General features: G+C 55.8%; 3 protein-coding genes across 3 annotated transcripts; 1 reads left to right on the forward strand and 2 right to left on the reverse strand.

Moving 5' to 3' along the window:
- Positions 1–3,715: 3,715 nt before the first annotated feature.
- On the reverse strand, positions 3,716–12,381 carry BESB_046020 (B-box zinc finger domain-containing protein; the record flags this gene model as incomplete). Its single annotated transcript, XM_029363053.1, has 16 exons — positions 3,716–4,792; positions 5,128–5,226; positions 5,635–5,849; positions 6,330–6,515; positions 6,759–6,888; positions 7,296–7,460; positions 7,639–7,713; positions 8,251–8,356; positions 8,740–8,864; positions 9,048–9,115; positions 9,591–9,645; positions 9,958–10,023; positions 10,627–10,870; positions 11,135–11,237; positions 11,464–11,707; positions 12,133–12,381. 16 exons carry the CDS (start codon positions 12,379–12,381, stop codon positions 3,716–3,718), a joined length of 3,207 nt encoding a protein of 1,068 aa, XP_029220419.1.
- A 3,838-nt stretch (positions 12,382–16,219) lies between these two features.
- On the reverse strand, positions 16,220–17,392 carry BESB_046030 (ribosomal protein RPS5; the record flags this gene model as incomplete). The annotated part of the gene is made up of 3 exons (XM_029363054.1): positions 16,220–16,358; positions 16,630–16,863; positions 17,187–17,392. The coding sequence occupies 3 exons, from the start codon at positions 17,390–17,392 to the stop codon at positions 16,220–16,222; spliced, it is 579 nt and encodes a 192-aa protein (XP_029220420.1).
- A 1,386-nt stretch (positions 17,393–18,778) lies between these two features.
- On the forward strand, positions 18,779–19,692 carry BESB_046040 (uncharacterized protein; the record flags this gene model as incomplete). The annotated part of the gene is made up of 2 exons (XM_029363055.1): positions 18,779–18,834; positions 19,455–19,692. 2 exons carry the CDS (start codon positions 18,779–18,781, stop codon positions 19,690–19,692), a joined length of 294 nt encoding a protein of 97 aa, XP_029220421.1.
- Positions 19,693–20,556: the final 864 nt, after the last annotated feature.

A 20,556-nucleotide genomic window follows, 5' to 3' on the forward strand; every position in this document is an offset into this window, starting at 1 on the left:
GGCTCGTGTTCATTGCACAGCTGAGCCCGATCTGCGTTGGCGGTACAGAGGAAGCCACTAGGTTTTCCAACGAAACTGTGTGTGGGCGCTTGACCCAGGCGCACAAACAGTGTTCATCGCACTAGTTCGCGTCTTGTGAGGCCGCTCATCGTGCGTACGCGTTTCGTCTGGGCGTTCCCCGGACGGAGTTCATACGGCAGTCAAATGCCGTTATGCAGTGCTGCTGTGTGTTTGTCCCTGTCTTCTAAAACGGAGTTTGTTCACGGGACTGCCACGCTAGGTTGACGTACAGTGTCCGTGGAGGCGATTGAATGCCGCGAGCGCACAGCGTATCGTCCGCTCCTGGCGCAAAAAACCTGCGATGATGTGAGCAGAGTTCGATTTGCAGAGGGGGGGGGGGAGGTGGCGCATGCCTTTTCGCTTGCCTCTCGGAGTGCATGTTGCTCAGTGTACCGTTTCAGTAAACCTTGTGCACCGCGGAGGTGTGTCACGGTTGTATGGTCCCTTGGAGCGAATTCTTTGGGAAGAACTGAGAAGCATGTCAGAGGCCTCAGACGTAAAATTTGAAGGCCGGTATCGGCAGGCAGCGTGTCGACGGGCGTTCCCTTTGGGTTCCGCTGTGATTGCTAGAGGGTCGCATTGGAGTGCTACACGTCCGTCTTATTCTTAGCGAGTTTGAAGCTATTCAGCTCGTCATGCGGAGCCGTAGTCACACTTTGGTGGGCTCTTCTTGTGGCAGCTGCCGGGAAAAATCTGAGTACTGCTTCGATGTTACCATATTAGGCAGCAAAGGTGTGCCGCAGTTAACTGGCAGAGAACCAGCACCACGCAGAAGTTGGCGAGAGCCGCCATGAAGCTCGTTAGATGTGGTTCAGCTCGAAGCAGCGTGTGTTTGCTACTAGCGAGCAGCCGTGTCATCCTTGTGGAAGGCGCGGTGATGCGAATGTGTGGCGGGTTCACGTCGAGCGATTTGGCTGAGCGGTCAGATCCGTTAGTTGGAAGGATATTTTCATCTTTGTCCCCGCTTTCTGCCAGATCCGTCGGACTGAAGCTCATTTACGTGATCATGTTGCTGTCCGCAGCATGGAGAAAGTTTCCTCCACTTAGCGGGGGAAAAGCGCAAGAAGCTGCCTGTGTGTCTACCGTACGCGCCGCACGGGATTTTCAAACGAAAGAAAACACGACGCGGTCGTTGTTCTGTCGTGACGAAAACCGCCCCTAACGCGGCAAAAGTGCGACGCAGTATGAGGTCCACATGATTTCGCGGGCATGCATTTCGCCACAAGAGTCGTTAGGCTGTCAAGCACAGGACGCACTCTCGGCGTCTCCAAGAGTTTGTTTGTCTGAACAAGTATTGCTTCCTTTCAGTCCTTCTCGAAAGTCATTTCATACGCATGTGCTCTTGCCTCCGGGGCAGCGGGTGCATATTCGGGGATGAATTGTCCACATACCGACCGCAGTTACTGTCTTCGATTGTGTTGGAACCCCCCACGCGGCTCTTTTAGAATACGATCTTTGATGGTTGAGGACGGACTCTTTGTGGCCGCGCTCGCAACCGACAACGCGTGCTTTCTGGAACCGCTGCGGTATTGCAAGCCTGCGGAATGTCTTGGCGCTTCACTGGCATTCGTTCTAGAATTCTTTTGGGCCCCTATGCATCGGCTCTCTGTTCTGGCCACGGGCACACACCAGCCCTACATCTCTCAAGATGCCTATTTTATCGGGCATGGATATGGCGATCCTTTTCCTCCTCCGCCCCCGTCATCACCTGCAAGGAGTAGGTGGAGCTCAAGAAGGAACAATTTGACCGACGCACTAGTTAAAGATCTTTCAGTGTGCGCTGTGTGCGCGTCACTCGTTTTGGGAAAAGATAATCACCACTTGCAAGTAGACGGTACTAGAGAATCTATCTCGAACGTCCACTGGCAACAGCTGCTAAAGCTTATTCAGACGGCGATGCAAACTGTGGCGTCTTCCCTGGGGGGCACGAATACTTTCCGCCGATCTCGGCTATAATGCAGCTTTGACTAAACAACTGACGACGCCAAAGCGCATTCTGAGTGAACGTGGCGCTTTATCCGTGGCTCCTCTCGCTGGACGCTTGTCCCGGCATAGAGCTGTTGCTTGAATATCCTCCATACGTTCAACCGCTGAGTTTAACAGAAGATTTTCAGTCCTAAGAGATGTCTCACACGACTGTTACCCATACAGAATGCACCACTAGCATGAAGCTGAAGCTCATCTTTATAAGCAGAGACCCTTATGAACTCCTCGTTGCCTGCCGGCCGGTGGAGATCCATGGTACTGTTTCGGCTAGCAGCATTTAGGTGGACGAGGAACAGTATTGTATTCGGCCACGGCGGTTAGTCGTTGTTTGAGAACGAAACCTCATGTCTGGTGCCTGCTCCTTCTGATTCCATTGCAGAAACTCTCAAGCTCAGGCGTTGATGATGGTGACCGGGGTGCCGAGAGCACTTGTTTGGCTGGACAGGTGGCTGGATTGACGGTTGTGGTGTACTGAATGACGTTTGGTAGTCGTTTGTGTATATCGAATGCGTGTTTGTTGCGGAAACATTCCTGCCGAGATCGATATGACAATAATTAGAATTTCAATGTCAAGCAAAAGAAGCTGTCAGCACCCGAGGGTATTCCCTGGGAGGCGCCCACCCAAGTACTCACCGGGCCTTGCGCTGTTTAAATTCGGAGTTCCTAAGGGATCCGGTGCATTCGATGCAGTATGACCGACAGGCACAGTGAAATATCTTCAAATTGTGCCATCTTAAATCACAACCTCTCTTTCGTACAGTTTGCTTGGCTCATTCTTATGTTTACCACCCACGGTAGGTCGTGGTGAGCACTCCCCTAAAGACGGCGCAAACTGAACCATGCCGCTTTGTATCCACCCGAAGGGGTTTGTTTGTCGGTGATCGACGGCCCACGAGGATACTGGAGCTATAGTGCGTTCCGACATTATGCTGTGGGGTAGAGGGCACTACATAATGCATCAAACGCTGAGCCCTAGACCTAAAGGAGCTGCCGCACCTTTCACGAACACGCACTGCTTGCTGTACTCGCATCGCTGCCACACCAGTATAAACATAGCGCGGAGTTTTCGGTCTCGCCGAGTCACCTTAGAAGTAAAACACCTACATGCTTTCTGTGTTTCGCTGCTGCCGCACAGGAAGGATTGCACCCGTATAACGCTTGCTGCTAGAAAGCAGCGCTCCTCTGCTCTAAGGTCGAGCTCTCGCTTTTGTGAGAGTTTCGTCCGTCAGACGTTCGTACGATGCCAAGAGAGCGGATTAACTAACGTGCCGTGAAAATGTTCACTGAACACTTGAGAAGTTTTGAGAAGGGCAATGCACTTTGGGAGATCTGCCACGAACGACGTTCGCTCATTCCCCGCATCTGAAATGGACGAACGCAACGGCATGGCCACTTGCACACAACGTGCTCGTTCTCACGTCGGGTTTCCACGAATCGCACTCGAAACGGCAAAATCCCAACTTTGTGGGTACAGGCTCTTTGGCCATCCCGGTCTCCACCAGAAGAACTGCCAGACAGCGACACCGCGAGTCGACAAAAACAAAAGAAAAATCTAGGTCCGTCTTTGCTTGAAACCAAACGTTTTTTCAGGACGCTGTGTGGAGGTACCATCTCAAACGCCAAGCTTCCTAGCGAACCTCCGCGCACGCCGCTGAATTCCGCTTCGCTGTTACGTGAGGCGGAGGCGCCCAGCGACGTTTTCCTCGTAAGTGCTGGCTTTGATGGCGAACTCGAGGATTTCTTCGTACGCGGGCGTGGTGACGTCGCGTTCGGTCAGGCCGGGGGAGCCGACGCGGAAAGTGCCTTCGCGCATTTCGCGGTCGATTTCGAGTACGAACTTGAGAATATCGCCAACGCCGGCGTCTGCGGCATTCTGGAGACTCGCCTTGCTGAACTGGAGCGGCGACTGGAGGCGAGGCAGCCTCAGCTGACTTCCGCACCACGCCACGATCTGCTTCCCCGCCTGGACGAGGAAGCGCTCTTCGGGGTTTCGCGCGAGGTCGTCGCTCTCGGCCGAGGCGCCTGCGCGCCGTGTCTCAACTCGAACCGCGTCCCAGCAGAAACTGGCCATCTGCCGCAGCATTTTGTCGACGGCGCTGTAGACCGGTGGCAGACGCGACCTCTCCACGCTCTCGCGCATGCGCCGCAGCCCCGCCACTTCAGTCCGCTCGCGCTCAAACGCGAGGATGCTGTCGCCGCCCCCTCCCTCGCCTCTCGCGTAGCGGCGCCGCTCTTGCTCGAGGTAAGGCGGCTGGTAGCCGTCAGGCGGCTGAACGATCTGCTTCGCGTGCTGGAGGATGAAGTTGCCGAAAAAGCACGTCAGCACGGCCTCTGAGCAGGTCGCCACAGCCGGCGCCGCGACCCGCGGATGCGGCAGCACCGAGCCGCCCGTCGACTCCGCCACGTGAGCGTCGACCGCGTCGGCGAGCAGATACAGCAGGCCGCGGAAGGTGCAGGGGAAGTCCGCCAGCGACAGTCGCTGCAGCCGCTCGAGAAAGAGCTGACCCGCGGCGCGGAAGAGCCTCGCGGGCGGCTCAGCGAGGATCTGCTCAACTGACAAATGGTCCGCCTCCACGGAGCTCTCTGCGGCGGCCAGCACCGGGTCGATCAACTGATGCAGCCACGCTACGTCGCCGGATAAAAGCAACTCGCGCGAGGACGTCAAGTAAGACAAAAACGGGAAAAGCAGCGACGAGGTGTGCAACAGAAGCGACGCTGGCAGGTGCCCAACCCACTCCAACTCATACTGAACACACAGACACACAGGCAAGCACATAATCCAGCCGTGCACGACGACCTGGCAGCCACAGAGAAAAATTCGCAGACAGCAGCAGCACAGATCACAGGCCTGCGCATACAGCTGCTGAAACTGCGATAGACCGTGGAGCATCGGCAGGCTCGAAACCCCTGCTCCAGTCTCTGGACTGCGACCAGACATGCATGCAGACATGCGTGCGGACGTGAGCAGGCCGCCAAAGTAGGGGCGCGCGCCGGCTGCGTTGGAACCAATTCGCGTGTGGGTTTCCTCTCATCCTATTCTTTCAGCGCGACCTGTTCGATGTCTCGCACGCCGCGCCTTACCCGAAACAGGTGCCGCGCCAGATCAGGGATTGCAGAAAAGAGATGCGCCATATTGCATGCAGCAGCCACCAGTCCTGGCCGTCTGTCGCTGTCGGCAGCCTGTAAACGCGGCACACGAAAGGAAAAAAATTCAAGGAACTCACCGTAAGCCAAAGACAATGCGAAAACAATCTGCACCGGTAAAGCCCTTTCCTTTCGCGATCAGGAAACGGCAGTCGGGTCCGAGCATCTTCATCAACTACACTAAATTCTCCCTGCCGCGGCCATGTCGAGCGCATGCGGGCTGGTTACACCCCTCCAGTGTACATACACCCGCCGCAAACAGGTTGTAACTTGCGGTCTCTCTATGTCCACGCAATCTGCACTGGTGCCGTCAAGCGGCGAGTTAGGCACAGCGTCTAGGCACTTTTTCACCAGGAGATAAGGAGGTCTGAGGCGTGATACGTCGTGCGCAGAGTCGCTGGGGAGCAGAAATCACCGTTCGCGTCTCCTTGAGCTGTTACCTACCTTGAGCAGCGTGAGGAGAGGCAAGAAATGGTTGTCGGACAACAAGTACCAGAGTCGTCGGCTGACTTCCTTCGGGACTTTTCGCCGCGGATTGAGGATCTGCATGAGCGTGGGCAAGCCCGCCTCTCTCTCGTCTTCTTCGCGCGCCCGCGAAAGCACGTCGCGAATCTGCGGCGGAAGGAAGCGCCTGTCTGGCGCCGCGTCCTCGGACGACGCTGAGCAGACACACAGCACGCAGCAGCGACAAATGCATGCATCCGGATTTTAAAAACGGAGAGACATATGAAGTGCGAAACGCTTAACCCGTCCTAGGGCTCTCGCTACCACGAACAGGCGCGGAGATGGTACACGATGAAACTTCGCATTCGCGTCCCCTCGCACGGGTTCATACGCGAGGCACCGCCAAAGAGAAGGATTCTGAAAGCACATATAATTATTTGAGAAAAAAGCAGGTGCTCCTGCACGCATTAGAAGCTGGAGAGGTCTCTAGGCCAGCAAGCAGGCCGTCTAGCGCCTTCGTCGAGACGGACTCATAGACGGCCGCGCGCAAAACGATGACGCGACGGAATTGAGCTGTGTGACCTCAAGTGCACCGTGGACAACCAAATTCAAATCAAGCATACATTCGTAGCAGGTTTTTCTACGGAAAACAGCGCAGCATGTGCATGCGGATGCCCTGACAATCGGGGGCTTACGCTGGTACTCGAGGACGGCCGCACTCGGTCCTTCGTTGCCCTTCTTGGAGAGGTCGATGTGCTTTCTTGAGTCTTCGGGGAAGCAAATCATCTTTGTGTGCGCGCGCACGCGACCCTCAGGCTCCAAGCCCTCCACCTCCGACGGCAGATTCACCCACTGCGCATGCACCACGTCCGGTTCCTCCTCTGCGAAAAACACGCAGGCGCTTTCAAAAGTCATGACTCCTCTCAGCGACTCCCCGCGGGCTTGGCTGGGCGCGATGGGGATTCTTCACGCGTGTCCTAGCCCCGCATCGCGGCATCGGCGCGGCAGTAGATGCGCAGATAGAGACACACGCACACACGAGTGCGTCTGCGAATGCGTCGAGCCCTACACGGGAGCGCGTGTGATGGCCAGCGGACTATCGCGTCGCTTCGCGACGCACTTACCTTCTTCTTCCTCGCCCTCCTCCGGAAGCTTGTCAGGAGACTCTTCTTCGTCGGCCTGTCGCTCGGCGCCGCTCAGTATCATCCGGCCCTTGCCGGATTTGTAACTCGCACGCGCGAGAAAAACTTTCATCTGCAAGAGGAGAAAAAAAAGAGGCACGCGCCTCCACTAAAAACATTCCAATCCCTCAACGCCGCAGCCGCATGCACATGCAGGCAAAAGTCAGCCTCAACACACAAATACATAAATATATATATCTAGGTATATATATACTCATGCATAGAGTATGGAAGTGTATATACATATATCTGTTTTCAGGCGTGCCGTGGAGCCCATACAGGTACAGATGTCATGCGTAGGGAAATGCCTGTAGGGTAGTTTGGAGCCAAGCGACTACGCCCAATAACTACACCTGCATGCGGAGATGCGATACGACTTCGCCAGTTCGCGGAAGCCCCGCGGATGTGCGCATTACGAAACAAAAATATGCGAGCTCGGCGTTTAGGGCGCATCGCGAGTTGCGCAGTTCGGAAACTCACTAGGCGGGGATCCGCGGGTTTATCGAATGTTGTGAGCGACGGGACGGTGTAGGAAGCCGTCGTGACAGAAAAGGAGCCTTTGAGAACGAATTTCTCGGACATCCACCCCGGCATGGCGTCCAGATCGACGTCAACTCGCACGGTGCCTCCAAAGATATTTGCAGCCTGCAAAAAACGACACCCGCAAGGAAGCGGAAACTCCTGATTTCTCCGCTGCCCTCTGCGACGCAGCCGGCCCGATGTACATACACTGCGCGAACAGGCACTCACGCCCTTCAGAGCGATCGGCGCCCGTCCAGCAGAAACATTTTTTCGACGTTTTGCTCCCGAAATTCTGGCGTACCGTGAGATCGAATTTGTGTTTGTAGCTCAAGAAGTCCGCGGGATTGAGGGAGAGCCGCAAATGCGCGAAAAAGGCCTGAAAAAAACAAGTGCAACGGTAAATCTAGACGCTAAAAGCCCGGGATCCCATGCGCCATTTTTTAATGAACAAATTGGTGGGGGGGGGGGGGGGGGGACAAAATTTAATGAAGAGAACGAGCTGAGACGTGTCCGCAGCTGAGGCGTTCCCTTCCGCATGAAAGCGGGAGAGGAAAACACAAGACAATCCAGAATCCGAGAGATATGCTACGCCGCCAGACACACACACACCGCATTCTCAGTTCGAGGGCAGACCCTCGAAATGAGAATGCAGCGTCACGTGGAGTCACGTAGATACAAAAAACCGATATCCACAGTTAAAGCCACGCAATTCCTGCAGAGTTGCAGTTGCGAGTTTCTGGCGCCCCGTCACCATCTACATATCTATATCTACATATAGATATGTGTGTATGCACGCAGGAGAATGCACGAGCCCATTCGTGTTTGCAGACTAAGGGATATCAGGCATACATCATGCAAGTCTGCTTGAGTCTGAGCGCGTGTTTTCTTTGTCCATTCTGCCTGCTTCGCTCACCTCCATCCACTCGATGACAAGCATTTCGCTGAGGAGCTCGCGCTTGATGGCGAGGAGGTAGTTGGTTTTCCTTTCTTTCAGCGTTGAGAGCTGGCCAATTAAATTTCTGTGAAAAGCAAAGTACACTCGCGCACTGCGTCTCTGGGTCTCCTTTCGCACCTCACCCCAAAGAGAGGAGAAAAGCCGGCACGGCGAGGTATGCGTGACACAGCCGCATCGCTGAACTCTGGGCGGACGCACATACGGAGTGAGTCCTTTATCGAAAACGCGGCATGTGACTGCGGGAGACGCAAAGCTGGGCTTTCTCAAACGTTTCCGCATCGCTTCCAAGCCGCGAAGGCACCCGAAAGCAGGCGCTATGAACATAATGATCACAACTAGGTCATGTGTCGTTATTAGCGCTTTGAAAATAGCTTATCTACAAGCGATATGTGTACCGCATGAGCGTCGGGGACTTTCTAAGAGAATTTCAGTGCGTTTTCAACTCACCTTGTGGCCTCGTCGATGCGCTTCTGCACAGAGACAAAGTTCGAGTGCAGCTGACTGAGCTGCCGGTGTTTCTCAACGAGCTCCCGGTCGATTCGCCGACGCCTCTCTCGAATAGCTTCTTCGCTCTGAGACAGCACACAGCCACGCACGCAGCGAAACGGTGAGAATTAGAGAGTTTCCACGCGCGCTTCCTCTCTCTCTCCCCACCTCCACCCCCCCCGAGAGGTCTTCCGCGGCCGTCGACTCCAACAGGGTGCTGAGTTCTGCGACTCCCCCCGCCTCGCTCCCCTCGCACGAAATTCGCTTACCGGCGACGCGTCCTGCATCACCATCTTGTAGGCGTCGACTGTGGAGATCAGGGGGTGCTCAGAAAAATCTGAAAAAAACACGAAAAACTTGAGAAACGGACTCCGTAAAAAGCTGGGGCGACCAGCACGGACTGGCTCAGGCTCGTCTTTGACATGAATTTGAGAACGCAAGCCTTTCGCGTGAAATCTGTGATTGGATTTCCGAGACAGAGAGCCTCGCGCGTCCTCTCAACACCAAGAAAACAGGGAGAATCCTCGAAGCAGTCCGCGGGCAGGCGATGAAGACAGAGCTGCCTAACGGGCACAGGGTGCCTTGGAGCACACGATATTTATGGAACGGCTACGGTCTCGCTACGGATGAACGCCTTCGCGCGAAGGCGTCTCAAGGGGTCACACAAAAGAAGGCAACGTGCCATGTGTGGATTCACCGAAACGGCGTTGTATCAACATCATCGCGAAGGCATAGATACACAAGAATTCGCATTTACAACTCCCTTTTCAACTGTATTTCGAGCCTGGAGAGCTCGCGCAGCGCGGTCGTACCCGCGGAGGAGTGACTGCCGATGAGAATGCAGTGCGGACAGAGTGCGACGAAGCACTGCGCGCAAAAACACACCCACGTAGACCTGCGGGGTTTCACAGAAAAAACGTCATTCGCCGGCAAAAAGGGTCTCCATACTCTCACCGCGGGACGCCCTCTTTTTCTGAGACGACGCCGCCTGCGCATGAGCGAATCCCACTGCCCTGGAGATCGACGGGCGTCGCAGCCGCAACGAGGTCTTCTGTCCCGCGACTCCCGTGCGGCTTTCGAAGCTGAGACAGCGCCGGGAGGTCACGCGGAGAGAATGCCCGTTTGTGCCTCTGTTCTGCTGCAGGGGGCCAGAGTCGCTTCCCGAGCGAGACAACTCACCGTCATGCACACGCAGTCAATCATCTCTGAAGGATGGTACGGACAAAAGCCGAACTGGAAAGGCGACTGCAGGACCCACAGAGCGGCACAAGCGCCGAAGAGAAACCGGAAAATGAGAAATTCGATTCCACGTAGCGAGAGAAAGAAACGAGTCTGCGGGCGCGTGCAGCAGAGCCGCAACCGGATCTCCGCCAGAGGGTGAGAAGCCAAAGAAGAGAAAAGAATGTAATCTTCTGAAAGAGGGCATGCACCGAACGAAATGAGAAGATGACTGCGCCGAGACAGAACAGAGGAAAGCAGGTCGCTGTTGGCGCACGCGAACTCGAAAGGCCGCCATTCCACATGCATCCGCATACAACGCACAGAAACATATAGATATAGATAGGTAGCAGGATCGACAGATAAAGATAGATAGATCGATAGATAAATATATGTATAGATAAGTAAATAGATATACGTAGGTCGATAGATATATATAGATGAACAGATCGATGAATAAACATATAGATAGATATCTGCGTGTATATAGGTTTTAGGTAGACGCATTGACGCATGGGTACGGATAGAGGCTCAGGCAGATTAAGGCCGCGCGGCAGCACTCTATCGAACAGCACGTAAGCCCGTCAGATAACAAGAAAGGAAGGGGGCATGCAGCCAGGCGGGCCTTACATGCGTGGCGGGGACGCGCACATGCCTGGAGAGCATGCGCGTGGCTGAGTGGACGCGCTCGTCGCACTCGTCGCAGAGCTGCGCGCGGTCAGCCGGGCAGTAGATGGTCGCGGGAAGGACTTCGCAGAGCTCGCAGACCGGCTGCAGCACCTGAATGCGGAGTGGCTTCATCTCGAACTCAAGCACCACCGCCGGGAGCACTTGCTCTGCGCGCTTCACGCGATACAGCACCCGATACGCGCCGCTGCAGAGGAAAAGGCACACATCGAGGCAGCACATGGATGCAGATATATTGCAGATGCGCCCGAGGAGTCGTCGCAGACGATACAGATATGCCAAAAAGGCCGTCGCAGACGATCTCCTTTAGGAGGATCCGGTCTCGCGCGACTCGAGATGCATACACGAGCATGCAGGTGGATGAATCCACTTTTTTCATTTTTCTTGCACGCGCTTCGCCTAAGAGAAAGCCAAACGCGAAGTCGAAGAGACGCAAGCAGCTTCTTAGTACCTTCCTTCGCGGCAATTGCCTCCTTTGTCGCGGACGTCGAGGTCTCTCCGCGACAGCGCAGTGAAGTCGCCAGGGATGTCGCACGTCTTGAAGTTCGCGTCGCCTGGAAAAAAGAAACGAAGAAAACAAATGGTCTTCAGAACACCCCGCGTAGGGTTGACAGACTGGTCCCTGGCGAGGCCCTAGGTGGCGCGCTTCTCCCCCAGCCTTCCCCCCCCCCCCTCCCCCCCAGGGGGCGCGCGTGTCGAGTGTTGCCCATTCGCAGCTTTTGCCTTTTTCATCTTGGCATTGTTTCATCCCAACAGTCGCGCCTCTTCGCGCTCGCTCACCTGTCTCTCCAGGCTCGCGATCCTTCGAGATCACCGTGCCGAGCGCGAGCTTGCAAACTATGAGGCGAAAGGTGCCCGAGGGATTTCCTTCGAACCCGACAGGCGGGCGGCACTGTCCAGTGGGGAAGATCTGCTTGCGCCAGTCAGACTTGACGCGCTTCTCCGCGAGGATGTCCTCCAACGACTGCGGCGTCTCGAGTTCGTTCAGATCCAGAAACGAATACACGACCGGGCCCTTCAGCGCCTGCGAGCAGCGGCAGCCGAGCGCGCGTGGACATGCAGCAACAGAGACAGCGCGCTCCGGGAAGGGACAGATGGCATCGAACTCCACAGCTGAAGGTCTCAGTCCACATGCACAGACGAGGATATACTCCCTGCATGGTGTGTGGTTCTTGATCTCCTCTGGTTGAGTTCACTCGCCGGCTGCAGCAGTGCTTGTGAGCGGGCGTTCGCAGCGTTGACACGGAGTCGAGTCCACTGCAATCGCCTCTCCCTCCTACCTGTGCAAGATTACACATATGCAAGTAATAAGTATATATACGCATGGATGCATGTGCATATGTGTGTGCAGATGTATATGGGTGCGTGGGACGAATGTGTGGCAGGGGTTCGACTCTCGCATCGCATTCAGTCCGACGCATCGGTCTCTTCCCGCCTGTCTGATCTCACTCTGGCCTTGGTTTCGAAAATCTGTTCCTCAGCGTAGGTCGCTAGACTCCATCCGCCGACGATGTGGAGGTCTGCAGTGAAGAGCGACAGCTGCACCCAGTACTCCCAGTGAGCCAGAGTCCGCAAATCCTCCAAGACACTGACGTTGACGCGCCCTGGGCGGTCTTCGGTTGGATGGGCAGCTTCGCTGAGCGAAGCGACCGCGCCCCGGGACCACACGTCCGGGGAGGAAGAAGCGGCAGCCGCCATGGCGGTCACAGGCGCAGAAGGAATCTGGCACGCAGAAGAGAAGCGACGAGCGAGGCCCGGAGAAGACGAAAGCCCGGTACGAACCACGGAAGAAGAAGCAGAGAGCAAAGGAAGATGAGGGACAGGAGAACTCTAACGGGCGAGAGGCGCTCCGGGACAGGCAGAAATGTCGGAATCACAGCCGCCCAGACGGCCGGCGGCTGAAAGAGACGCCATTGGCGGCGCAGGAACAGGCAAAAGACGCACGCCGAGCAAGCGAGGACAAAGGCGCGGGCAAGAGGGAAAGACGCGAAAAAAAGGGCCCGCGGCCGTTGTGGCTGCGCGGGGATTCACGCGACACCTCTCGGAGAAATGCAGGTACAAAGGAACGAGGCTCCGGCAGAAGCAGAACTGGTGTACCCGAGAGAAAAGTGTGCCGGCATGCGGAGAAACTGAGAGGGAAAAAGGACAGGGTTTCCCGCGAACCGGGGCGGCACTGACGCTGATCGTCTTTCAATGCCAGGACGCAGTGTAAGCAGAGTCCACCACGCAAAAAAATGGCAAAGGTTCAGGAAAGACAGAAAACGTCGAACAAAAGGGTAAGACGGCAACGCAGATGCAGTCCTAGCGCATGGTTACGCTCCGTGTCACGTAGGCACGAGGGCTGATCGAGGCTGGAGGCGATAAGCACATAAAAGAGAGCTGTTTCAGTGTGAAAGAAAAAGCAGGCCAAGACAGCGGATCCGAAAAAGTGGGTGGTGGATGTGCGTGCAGAATCAGTCGCAAGAGACTTTCGTGTGTTCATCAGTCGCGCCTTGCCGCCGCCGCTCGTCGAGCTGCGGAGCTGCAGACCTGACGGAGATGGGGGGAGGGTCTGCAAGACATGGCGAATAAATTTAGGTCTGCATGCACTCTCGACCGCCACCGCTCTGCGAAGATGCTGCCTCCTCGCGGATATCACGTAGTAATATAGTAATGCGTCTACGGTCCAGGAGAAAATTGATTTGCTTTGAGTTTGATTCTTGACATCTCCAGGACTGAGGAACCTGGAATTCCACTTGCAATGGCACTCAGCTGTTGTGCCTGTGCACTGGCACACTACGCAACCCCAGCAGAGCCCATGTCGACAAGCCCGTGCTAAGAGTTCGAGAGCCACTAAAACAGTGACTCCCAAGAGCAGAAGCGGTTTAGGAGAAATACATCTAGATGTATTAAACCGACACGAAACACACTTCGTCTCTGCAGCAGCAAGGTCTTGCGTCTAGTCGCTGCGCGCAGCCGCGAGCGGCGTGAACTGGCCCATGAACGCGGCTCGCAAAAACGGCAGAACACAACGCCCAAACAAAGCTCCAGCAGCAGACAGAGCAAAAGTGATGCAAAAAGAAAGTGGAAGGCCGTCGCGGCCTTGTCACGAAGTGCCTGCCTCGGCTTAGCAGTCGCGGTGCATTGCTATATCCATGTATGCAGAAGTATTTGCAACCAAACACGTGTGCTTCTCTACTCGCCACAACTGTGGAGATCAACCGCTTCCTATAGTCACACCCAAAAGCGCAGGAAACTCACAGTGACTACCTTCGGGCAGCAGGACGTCGCCATACACATGCCAGAAACATGCGCGTTTCCCGCCGAAGTTGGCGTACACTGTTCTGTTGGCGCATCATCCGCGTGCCACTCCTGTATTCACGCCAGGCGCAACGGGATTGTTCCCATTGGACACCACGGTTTTCCGTGCACTTGAGTCCGCGAACACGAAGTTTCACCCCGGCAACGACGAAGAACTGCCCGGGACACTCGACACAGCTCAAGAAGCCCTTGAAGGCGATGACGGCTATCGAGACAGCCGGGCGCCGGGGATGAGAGGAAGGGATATCTGTTCGTAGAGGTTACGGCGGGTTTACGGCCGCAGTCTTGAGCCGTAGAGTTCAACCTGGCAGCTGCGGTGCTCCATATCCGTCTGAAGAAGCTGCTGACCAGAAGAGTCGGGTGCTCCACGGACCAGCAGTGCACGAGTATGCCCCTTTCGCGTTGGTCGCGTCGAAAACAGCGGACACAAAAGAAAGCCATCACCCACCCTTATACGACCGCGCAACAGCTGTAGCCACGCAGACCGCACAAGAGCAAATTAATTCCATGCACGAGGTTGAGTTAGAGTCTAGTTAGATAGCTAAAAAATGCACAAAGAACAGCGACCCCGCTACCGGTGATCAGGTGAACTATGTGATCATCCCTCGCTTCTCGGTCACGGCCACCACACGACCGTTAGCCCGAGCATTCTCCGCTAAAACCGAACTAAGCCCAATGGCTTCTGGAGCCATATCTTGCTAACAACGTCGAAGATTAGCGGGCGGGACAGAACCCCTCAATTCGAGATGTAGAGAACGTATTTAGTCCCTCCTCCATGAAGCATCCCGAGCGGGACGTATCGGTCGGAGCAACTGGTAAGCGGCATCCGGGACTGACGCCCCTCAGTTTTAGCAGACCTTAGCACCACGCGTTCACCGGTGCCATCGCGCGTAGTGACTCTGGCCGCTGGGTAAGACTCATCCACTGGGGTGGAGAGCTGCCACGGGCAGCTATCCACCCCAGCAGCGTAGCGTCCGTGAGCAGCGAGAAGCGCTGGTGCGTCGATACCGTAAATACTGGGTATGTGATTCAGAACGCAGAATGGCTTCTGAATTCGTGCTACTGGATTAAGGCGCATGCCATGGCTTCTGTGGTGTGCCCGCGGCCAACGCGAACTGAGCCAATAAAACCCCCCCCCGCTGACACACACGGCAGCATATACGATACGTAAAAGTTACGAAACCTCTGCGCAAAAAGATAGTAAACGCGCTGTGGAGCATGTGCATAGACCCCCACCAATACGCCTGTCGGCAGTTCCAACGGGAGCACTTCCTACGCAACACACACGGGGCGCAAGCCTCCAGTTTAAGCAAGCCTTAGCACCACACGTTCACGAGGTCGATCGCGTGCAGTGACTCTGACCGCTAGCTCCGGAAAAAAAGTTAATGTGGCACTGAAGAAGACCAAACACGTTCATCGAAAGACGCCTGTCCTCAGTGCACAGTGTGTAGAGGTCCGATTGAGCCGTCAGCTAGGAGCGAAAGTAGGTCACCACATAGCCGAACAGCGACCTCGCTGCTGGCGGTCAGGTGAACTATGGTATCATCCTCTGCTCAATGTCGGCATCGACACACGCATGGGCTCCACTCTTGGAAGCCACGAAACAAAACGAACCACGAAACCTGAAGAAACTTGCGGGAAGAGGGGTCTTCGCCGAACGGTGCAAACCAGCTTTCAGCTAGGAGCGAAAGTAGGTCACCACATAGCCAGAACAGCGACCTCGCTGCTGGCGGTCAGGTGAACTATGGTATCATCCTTCAGCTGTATGCATTGGTGCAGCCCCGCATCACCATGCACTCACAGCCACATGAAGAGGAAAACGAGCTGGGGGGGAAAAGGATTGTCCGGCGGACGTTCGGCCTGTAGTCCGGTCTCTGAGTTTCTCGGTCTCAGAGACCGCCAGTTCTAGATGAAGGGCGCGTCAGCAGCGACAACTCCACTCTGCAAAGGAAGGCAGGGGGCTCCAGAGGTACTCTGCGCCCCACAAACGGGGACTGAAGACGCGGAGCGGTCAACTCGCTTCGATCTCGAAGAGCCGGAGACGACAAACGATCTAAACAGGTTAAGAATGTCCCGGAGGCAGTTGGATTGTTTGTCCTGGATACACCAATTTCTCACTCAGTACGGCACAGACGAGAAAGAAGTCAGCCACCACACGCTGACCGCACACAACCCCGCCACCTTCGGTGACAAAACAGCCTTCCCAGCAGCGACGGTGGGAAGAAAAGGGACACGTTTATCGGTTAGCCTTGGCAACGCGCTCGATTTCGTCCTTCTTCTTGATCGCGTACGAGTTGGACGACTCCTTCGCGCAGTTCATGATCTCGTCCGCCAGGCACTCAGCGATCGTCTTGATGTTGCGGAACGCCGCCAGTCTGCAGGCACCGTGCAGAGCAGGTCTCCAGCTCTTGACGCACCTCCACGCTACCCTTATGTATGCATCTATGCGCTTCAGCGGGCGCGAAGCACAGACCCCTAAAACCTCTACTTTACCAGCCCTGAGACTGCACATCCCCCCCCTTCAGAGCCGCCCAGGCTCAAGGCGGCTGGCTGCCTCGAGCCTCCGCATCCGCTCGCATGCACTCGTGCCGCGCATCGAAACGACGTCTCTAGGGCGTCAACCGGTCACACTTCGCAGCTGCTTACCTCGCGCCAGCGCAGATGAGATAGATAGCCTGGTTGACTCTGCGGAGAGGAGAAACATCAACGGCCTGGCGTCTGACCACACCAGCCGAGCCGATACGGGTGCTGTCTTCGCGGGGACCTCCGTTCTCGACGGCGTTGACAAAGACCTGGATCGGGTTCTTGTCGGTCATCAAGTGGATGATCTCGAAGGCGTGGCGGACGATGCGCACGCAGAGGGTCTTCTTTCCGTTGTTGCTGATAAAAAGGAAAGCAGATGACCGATGCCCTTCCAACACCGACCGCGCCACAGCCATTCGGGCGCCCGCGATAAGCAAGGCCCCTTCGCGGATGCACACCGAGCTGCGTAATACCGCTAGCCAGTAGGCGTGCTGCTGGCTTTCGGTGGACGATAAAGCACGCAAGTGGAGCTTGAGAGGAGAGAGTCGCGCCGTTTCCGGTGCCTTCTCCAGCGACTCTCGGGCGCGCGGTGACGCCGACACATGCGCCAACTCCCCAACCCCCCAGAAGACCGCGGATGCTGTCGCGGCCCCCCAGCGCTCTCCTGCGAGGAAACGTACCGGCCATGCATCATCATGGAGTTGACGAGCCGCTCGACGATGGGGCAGAGAGCCTTGCGGAAGCGCTTCTTCTGGTAGCGGCCAGCAGTGTGAGGCACGAAGACGCATGCCTTGTCCTTGACCGCGATGTAGTCCACCAGAGACAGGTCGCTGACGTTGACGTCATCGTACGACCAGCGGCCGAAAAGCTTCGCCTCGGCCGCCATCTTGACTGGCTCTCAAGAAGCGTCTCGATCTCCTTTTCCTGGACATACAGAAAACAACCCACAAAGTGGGTGAGAGTTCCTCGCGTGTTCCGCCCCCCTCTAGCTGAAGCGGCGCCCACGCACGCCACACAGTCGAAACTATGGACGATATTAACACCCGATACTTGACACACATACGCTGATGCCAGGTCCGCAACCCACAGACGAAAGAGGACGATGAGCAGCCCCCTGCTCGGATGGATGACGCATGCTTCTCCAGTCCACAACCCCCCTCCCCCCGTCTCCCACAAACCGGAAGAGCGGAGCGTCGAAAAGAATACGCTGAGACTCATGCGAAACCCTTGCGGAAGTCAGAGGCAAAGCTCGCGAACAGTAGATATCCTTAAGCTAGAAGATTCAACTCCCGTTAAAATGCGGTCGCGGCCCCCCAGTGGCCTCGACGCCACGACCAGGGGACGCATGCCGGTTGAGAAAGAAAAACTGCTTCCCGTGGTCCGTGGGTTGTTCTCCCTTCCAGAAATAGCCAAGGCTTCAGAAAGGACTGTTTTCTGACTCCCTCCGCCGCGAGATTTCCGTGGAAAATACTCCCGCACTTCTGCTCGCGACAGTGGGGCGAGCCGACGAAAGAAGAAGCGGCAGCTGACACGTGGCCAGAATCAGGATTGCTCGACTCTCCACACGCAGAGCGGCTGAAAAAGCAGGGAGAGAACCGCCTAGGGCGTAGAATATGATTTTTTCCGGCGCGACTCATGGGCCCCACCCCGGACATCGGCAGGGACGAGAGCAGAAAAGAGACACACCGCAGCACGGGGGGAAAGACGAAAAGATGCTCAGTCCCTCCCCACTGAGGAGAAGAAGGCGAAAAAAAAAAACTTACCCGTGTCGAACTGGCTCTGGACCTCCTGGAAAAGAAGACCTTTTTCATATACATATATATACATACATATATACGTATAGTTTCACTAGTTTGTGGGTCAGAAAGGCCGGAAAGTCCGCGAACTCCCCCCTTAGCGCATACGTCGCCGCGGTCTCCATGCCAACCTGTCGGCGGACCTTAAAGTCCATTCCACGCGCTTAGTTCGGGTGCACGGCGGTGTTCCCCACCACATGAACTAAATTTTGAGCGCATGCGCACGAGGCACTCACAGAAAAAAGTGGGGCGAGGCGAGAGAGGTGCCTGTAGTGTGTCAGCTGCTCGCATGGCGGCCGCTCTTATTTGCGAATACGCGAGAGACACTCAGCTTGGGCATGTGAGGGAGAGGGGACTGGACTTTTTGGGAAGCCACGAATGCGTCGGCAGGCTTTCTTTACATTTTCGGGTTTCTTTGCGGTGTTTCTGCTCCTCTCCTCTTTCTCGTCTTCTCCGTGCTTGATTCGCATTACAAGATGACGAACCTCTTCAACACCAGACCGAAGAAATTCGGACCCGGCAGCCGCCAGTGGTGAGTTTGGCAACGCAGTGTGACCGACTCGAAAAATCCCGATTCCGCCCGTGTTTTCGCGTGGGGCTGGTTGCAAACTTTGTTTAAGCAGTCTCCGACCAAATGTTCGTGAGATCTCTCTTTTAGGATTCGTTCTGTGTATTGCCGCTGGGTAGACACGCCAGCGTGGAAACGGTGGGGAACTGGAGGCGCTGGGGTGAAGGGCGGCGGCCAAGGCACTGCCGACGTTGATTTCGCGCATATTTGACTCTGGTCAAAAGGTTAAATCAGGGATCGTTTGCCTGCAGTCCAAGATTTTTCTTCGTCTCCCGGAATTTAGGGTTTAGGGGACCTCTCGGTCGGACGGGTTGTGTTTCCGCGGTGGACGGCGGCCAGGGAGCCGACTCAGGAAACCCCAGTTCGGCGGCGTACCATGCTCCGGAAGTTCGCCAGCTCGTTCGGGAACGCCTTGGCAAACGCATCCGATTCGTGATGTTTTTCGTCTTTTAAGAGGTGGCGTTCTCCTGTGCATGCGTGGTCACGGTGGCTGCACCGGCGTGGGTCCCGTGCGGCTGGAGGCCAGCAGATCACGGAGATGGAGAGGCCGCTTTTGGATCGTGATGCGATATGTCTGTCTGCAGCCGCGTGTGCTTCAACCGCCACGGTATGGTCCGCAAGTACGGCTTGATGATGTGCCGTCAGTGCTTCAGGGAACGCGCCAGCCAGATCGGCTTTATCAAGGTAAGGGCGGAAACCAGTTGCTCCAAGACCAAATTTTCGCTTTGGCTCTTCCCATCTCTTCACCGTCTGTTCGTGTACCCGGTGTTTCGTCGCGAGTTGTCTGCAGCGGCACTGGAACATCGCCGCAGCGAGTCGTAGTGCATGAGTGAATGCATGCGTTTTTGCAGTGTGCTGGTGGTATCACACCCGGAAAGAGACGTTTTCCTTGCAGATGTGCTTCAGCAGCGTCTCGTGGCGGGACAAGTGCCTGCTCTGTGAACCGACTTGGGGTTGGCGTGCATCGGACCCTTCCATTTCCAAAGGAGTCTGTGGCGTCGTGAGTGTGAATTATGTTTGTTTGCAGTACCGATAAACCTGGATGTGACAGTCCACCGGCGACGCCTCTCTCAGGCGTGTCAAGGACGCGAGCGAGTGACATCAGGGGTAGGCAGCAGTGCCGTCCCGTGATTCATGACGGCTGCCAGTCCACACGTATGCACGTCCTCGTGTATTAGCAAAGTGCAGACGTCAGCGGTGCCGGAGTCGCATTCTTAGGCTAGGGGAATGGAGAAGGAAGTCTGTTTCTTTTGTGATTTTTTCGGTGCGTACGAAACTAAGTGAGAGACTCCGTATTGTTACCCGTACTTGGTCTTCAAGAACTCAGAAGCCGCGACAGGACCTTTGGGGCTGTCTAGGCGCTCGGACAAGTAACTCATCATACCTCCGCGCGCCAGTCTTCGTTTTTTTCTTTGCGTTGTTACCGCCAGGCGACAATATCAAATTCGCCAAGACGGTTTCAGTGCAACCGCGTATTGAGGGACCTCCCACACAAGCCATTCGAGCAGACGCCCGTGGTCGAATCGCACTGTTGCTTTTCTTATCTGCATCGCGCTTCGATGCAGGTGGCGTTTGCCTGTAGTGGTAGTTTTCAACGAAGGGATAGCTCGACTGCTTTGCACGGTCCTTTTGTGCCACCGTGGTTCTACACAGCCACGAGGTTCGATGTACGAAACGTAGACCCGC

This window comes from Besnoitia besnoiti, chromosome III (assembly GCF_002563875.1).
Source record: "Besnoitia besnoiti strain Bb-Ger1 chromosome III, whole genome shotgun sequence".
Classification (NCBI taxonomy): Eukaryota; Apicomplexa; class Conoidasida; order Eucoccidiorida; family Sarcocystidae; genus Besnoitia; species Besnoitia besnoiti.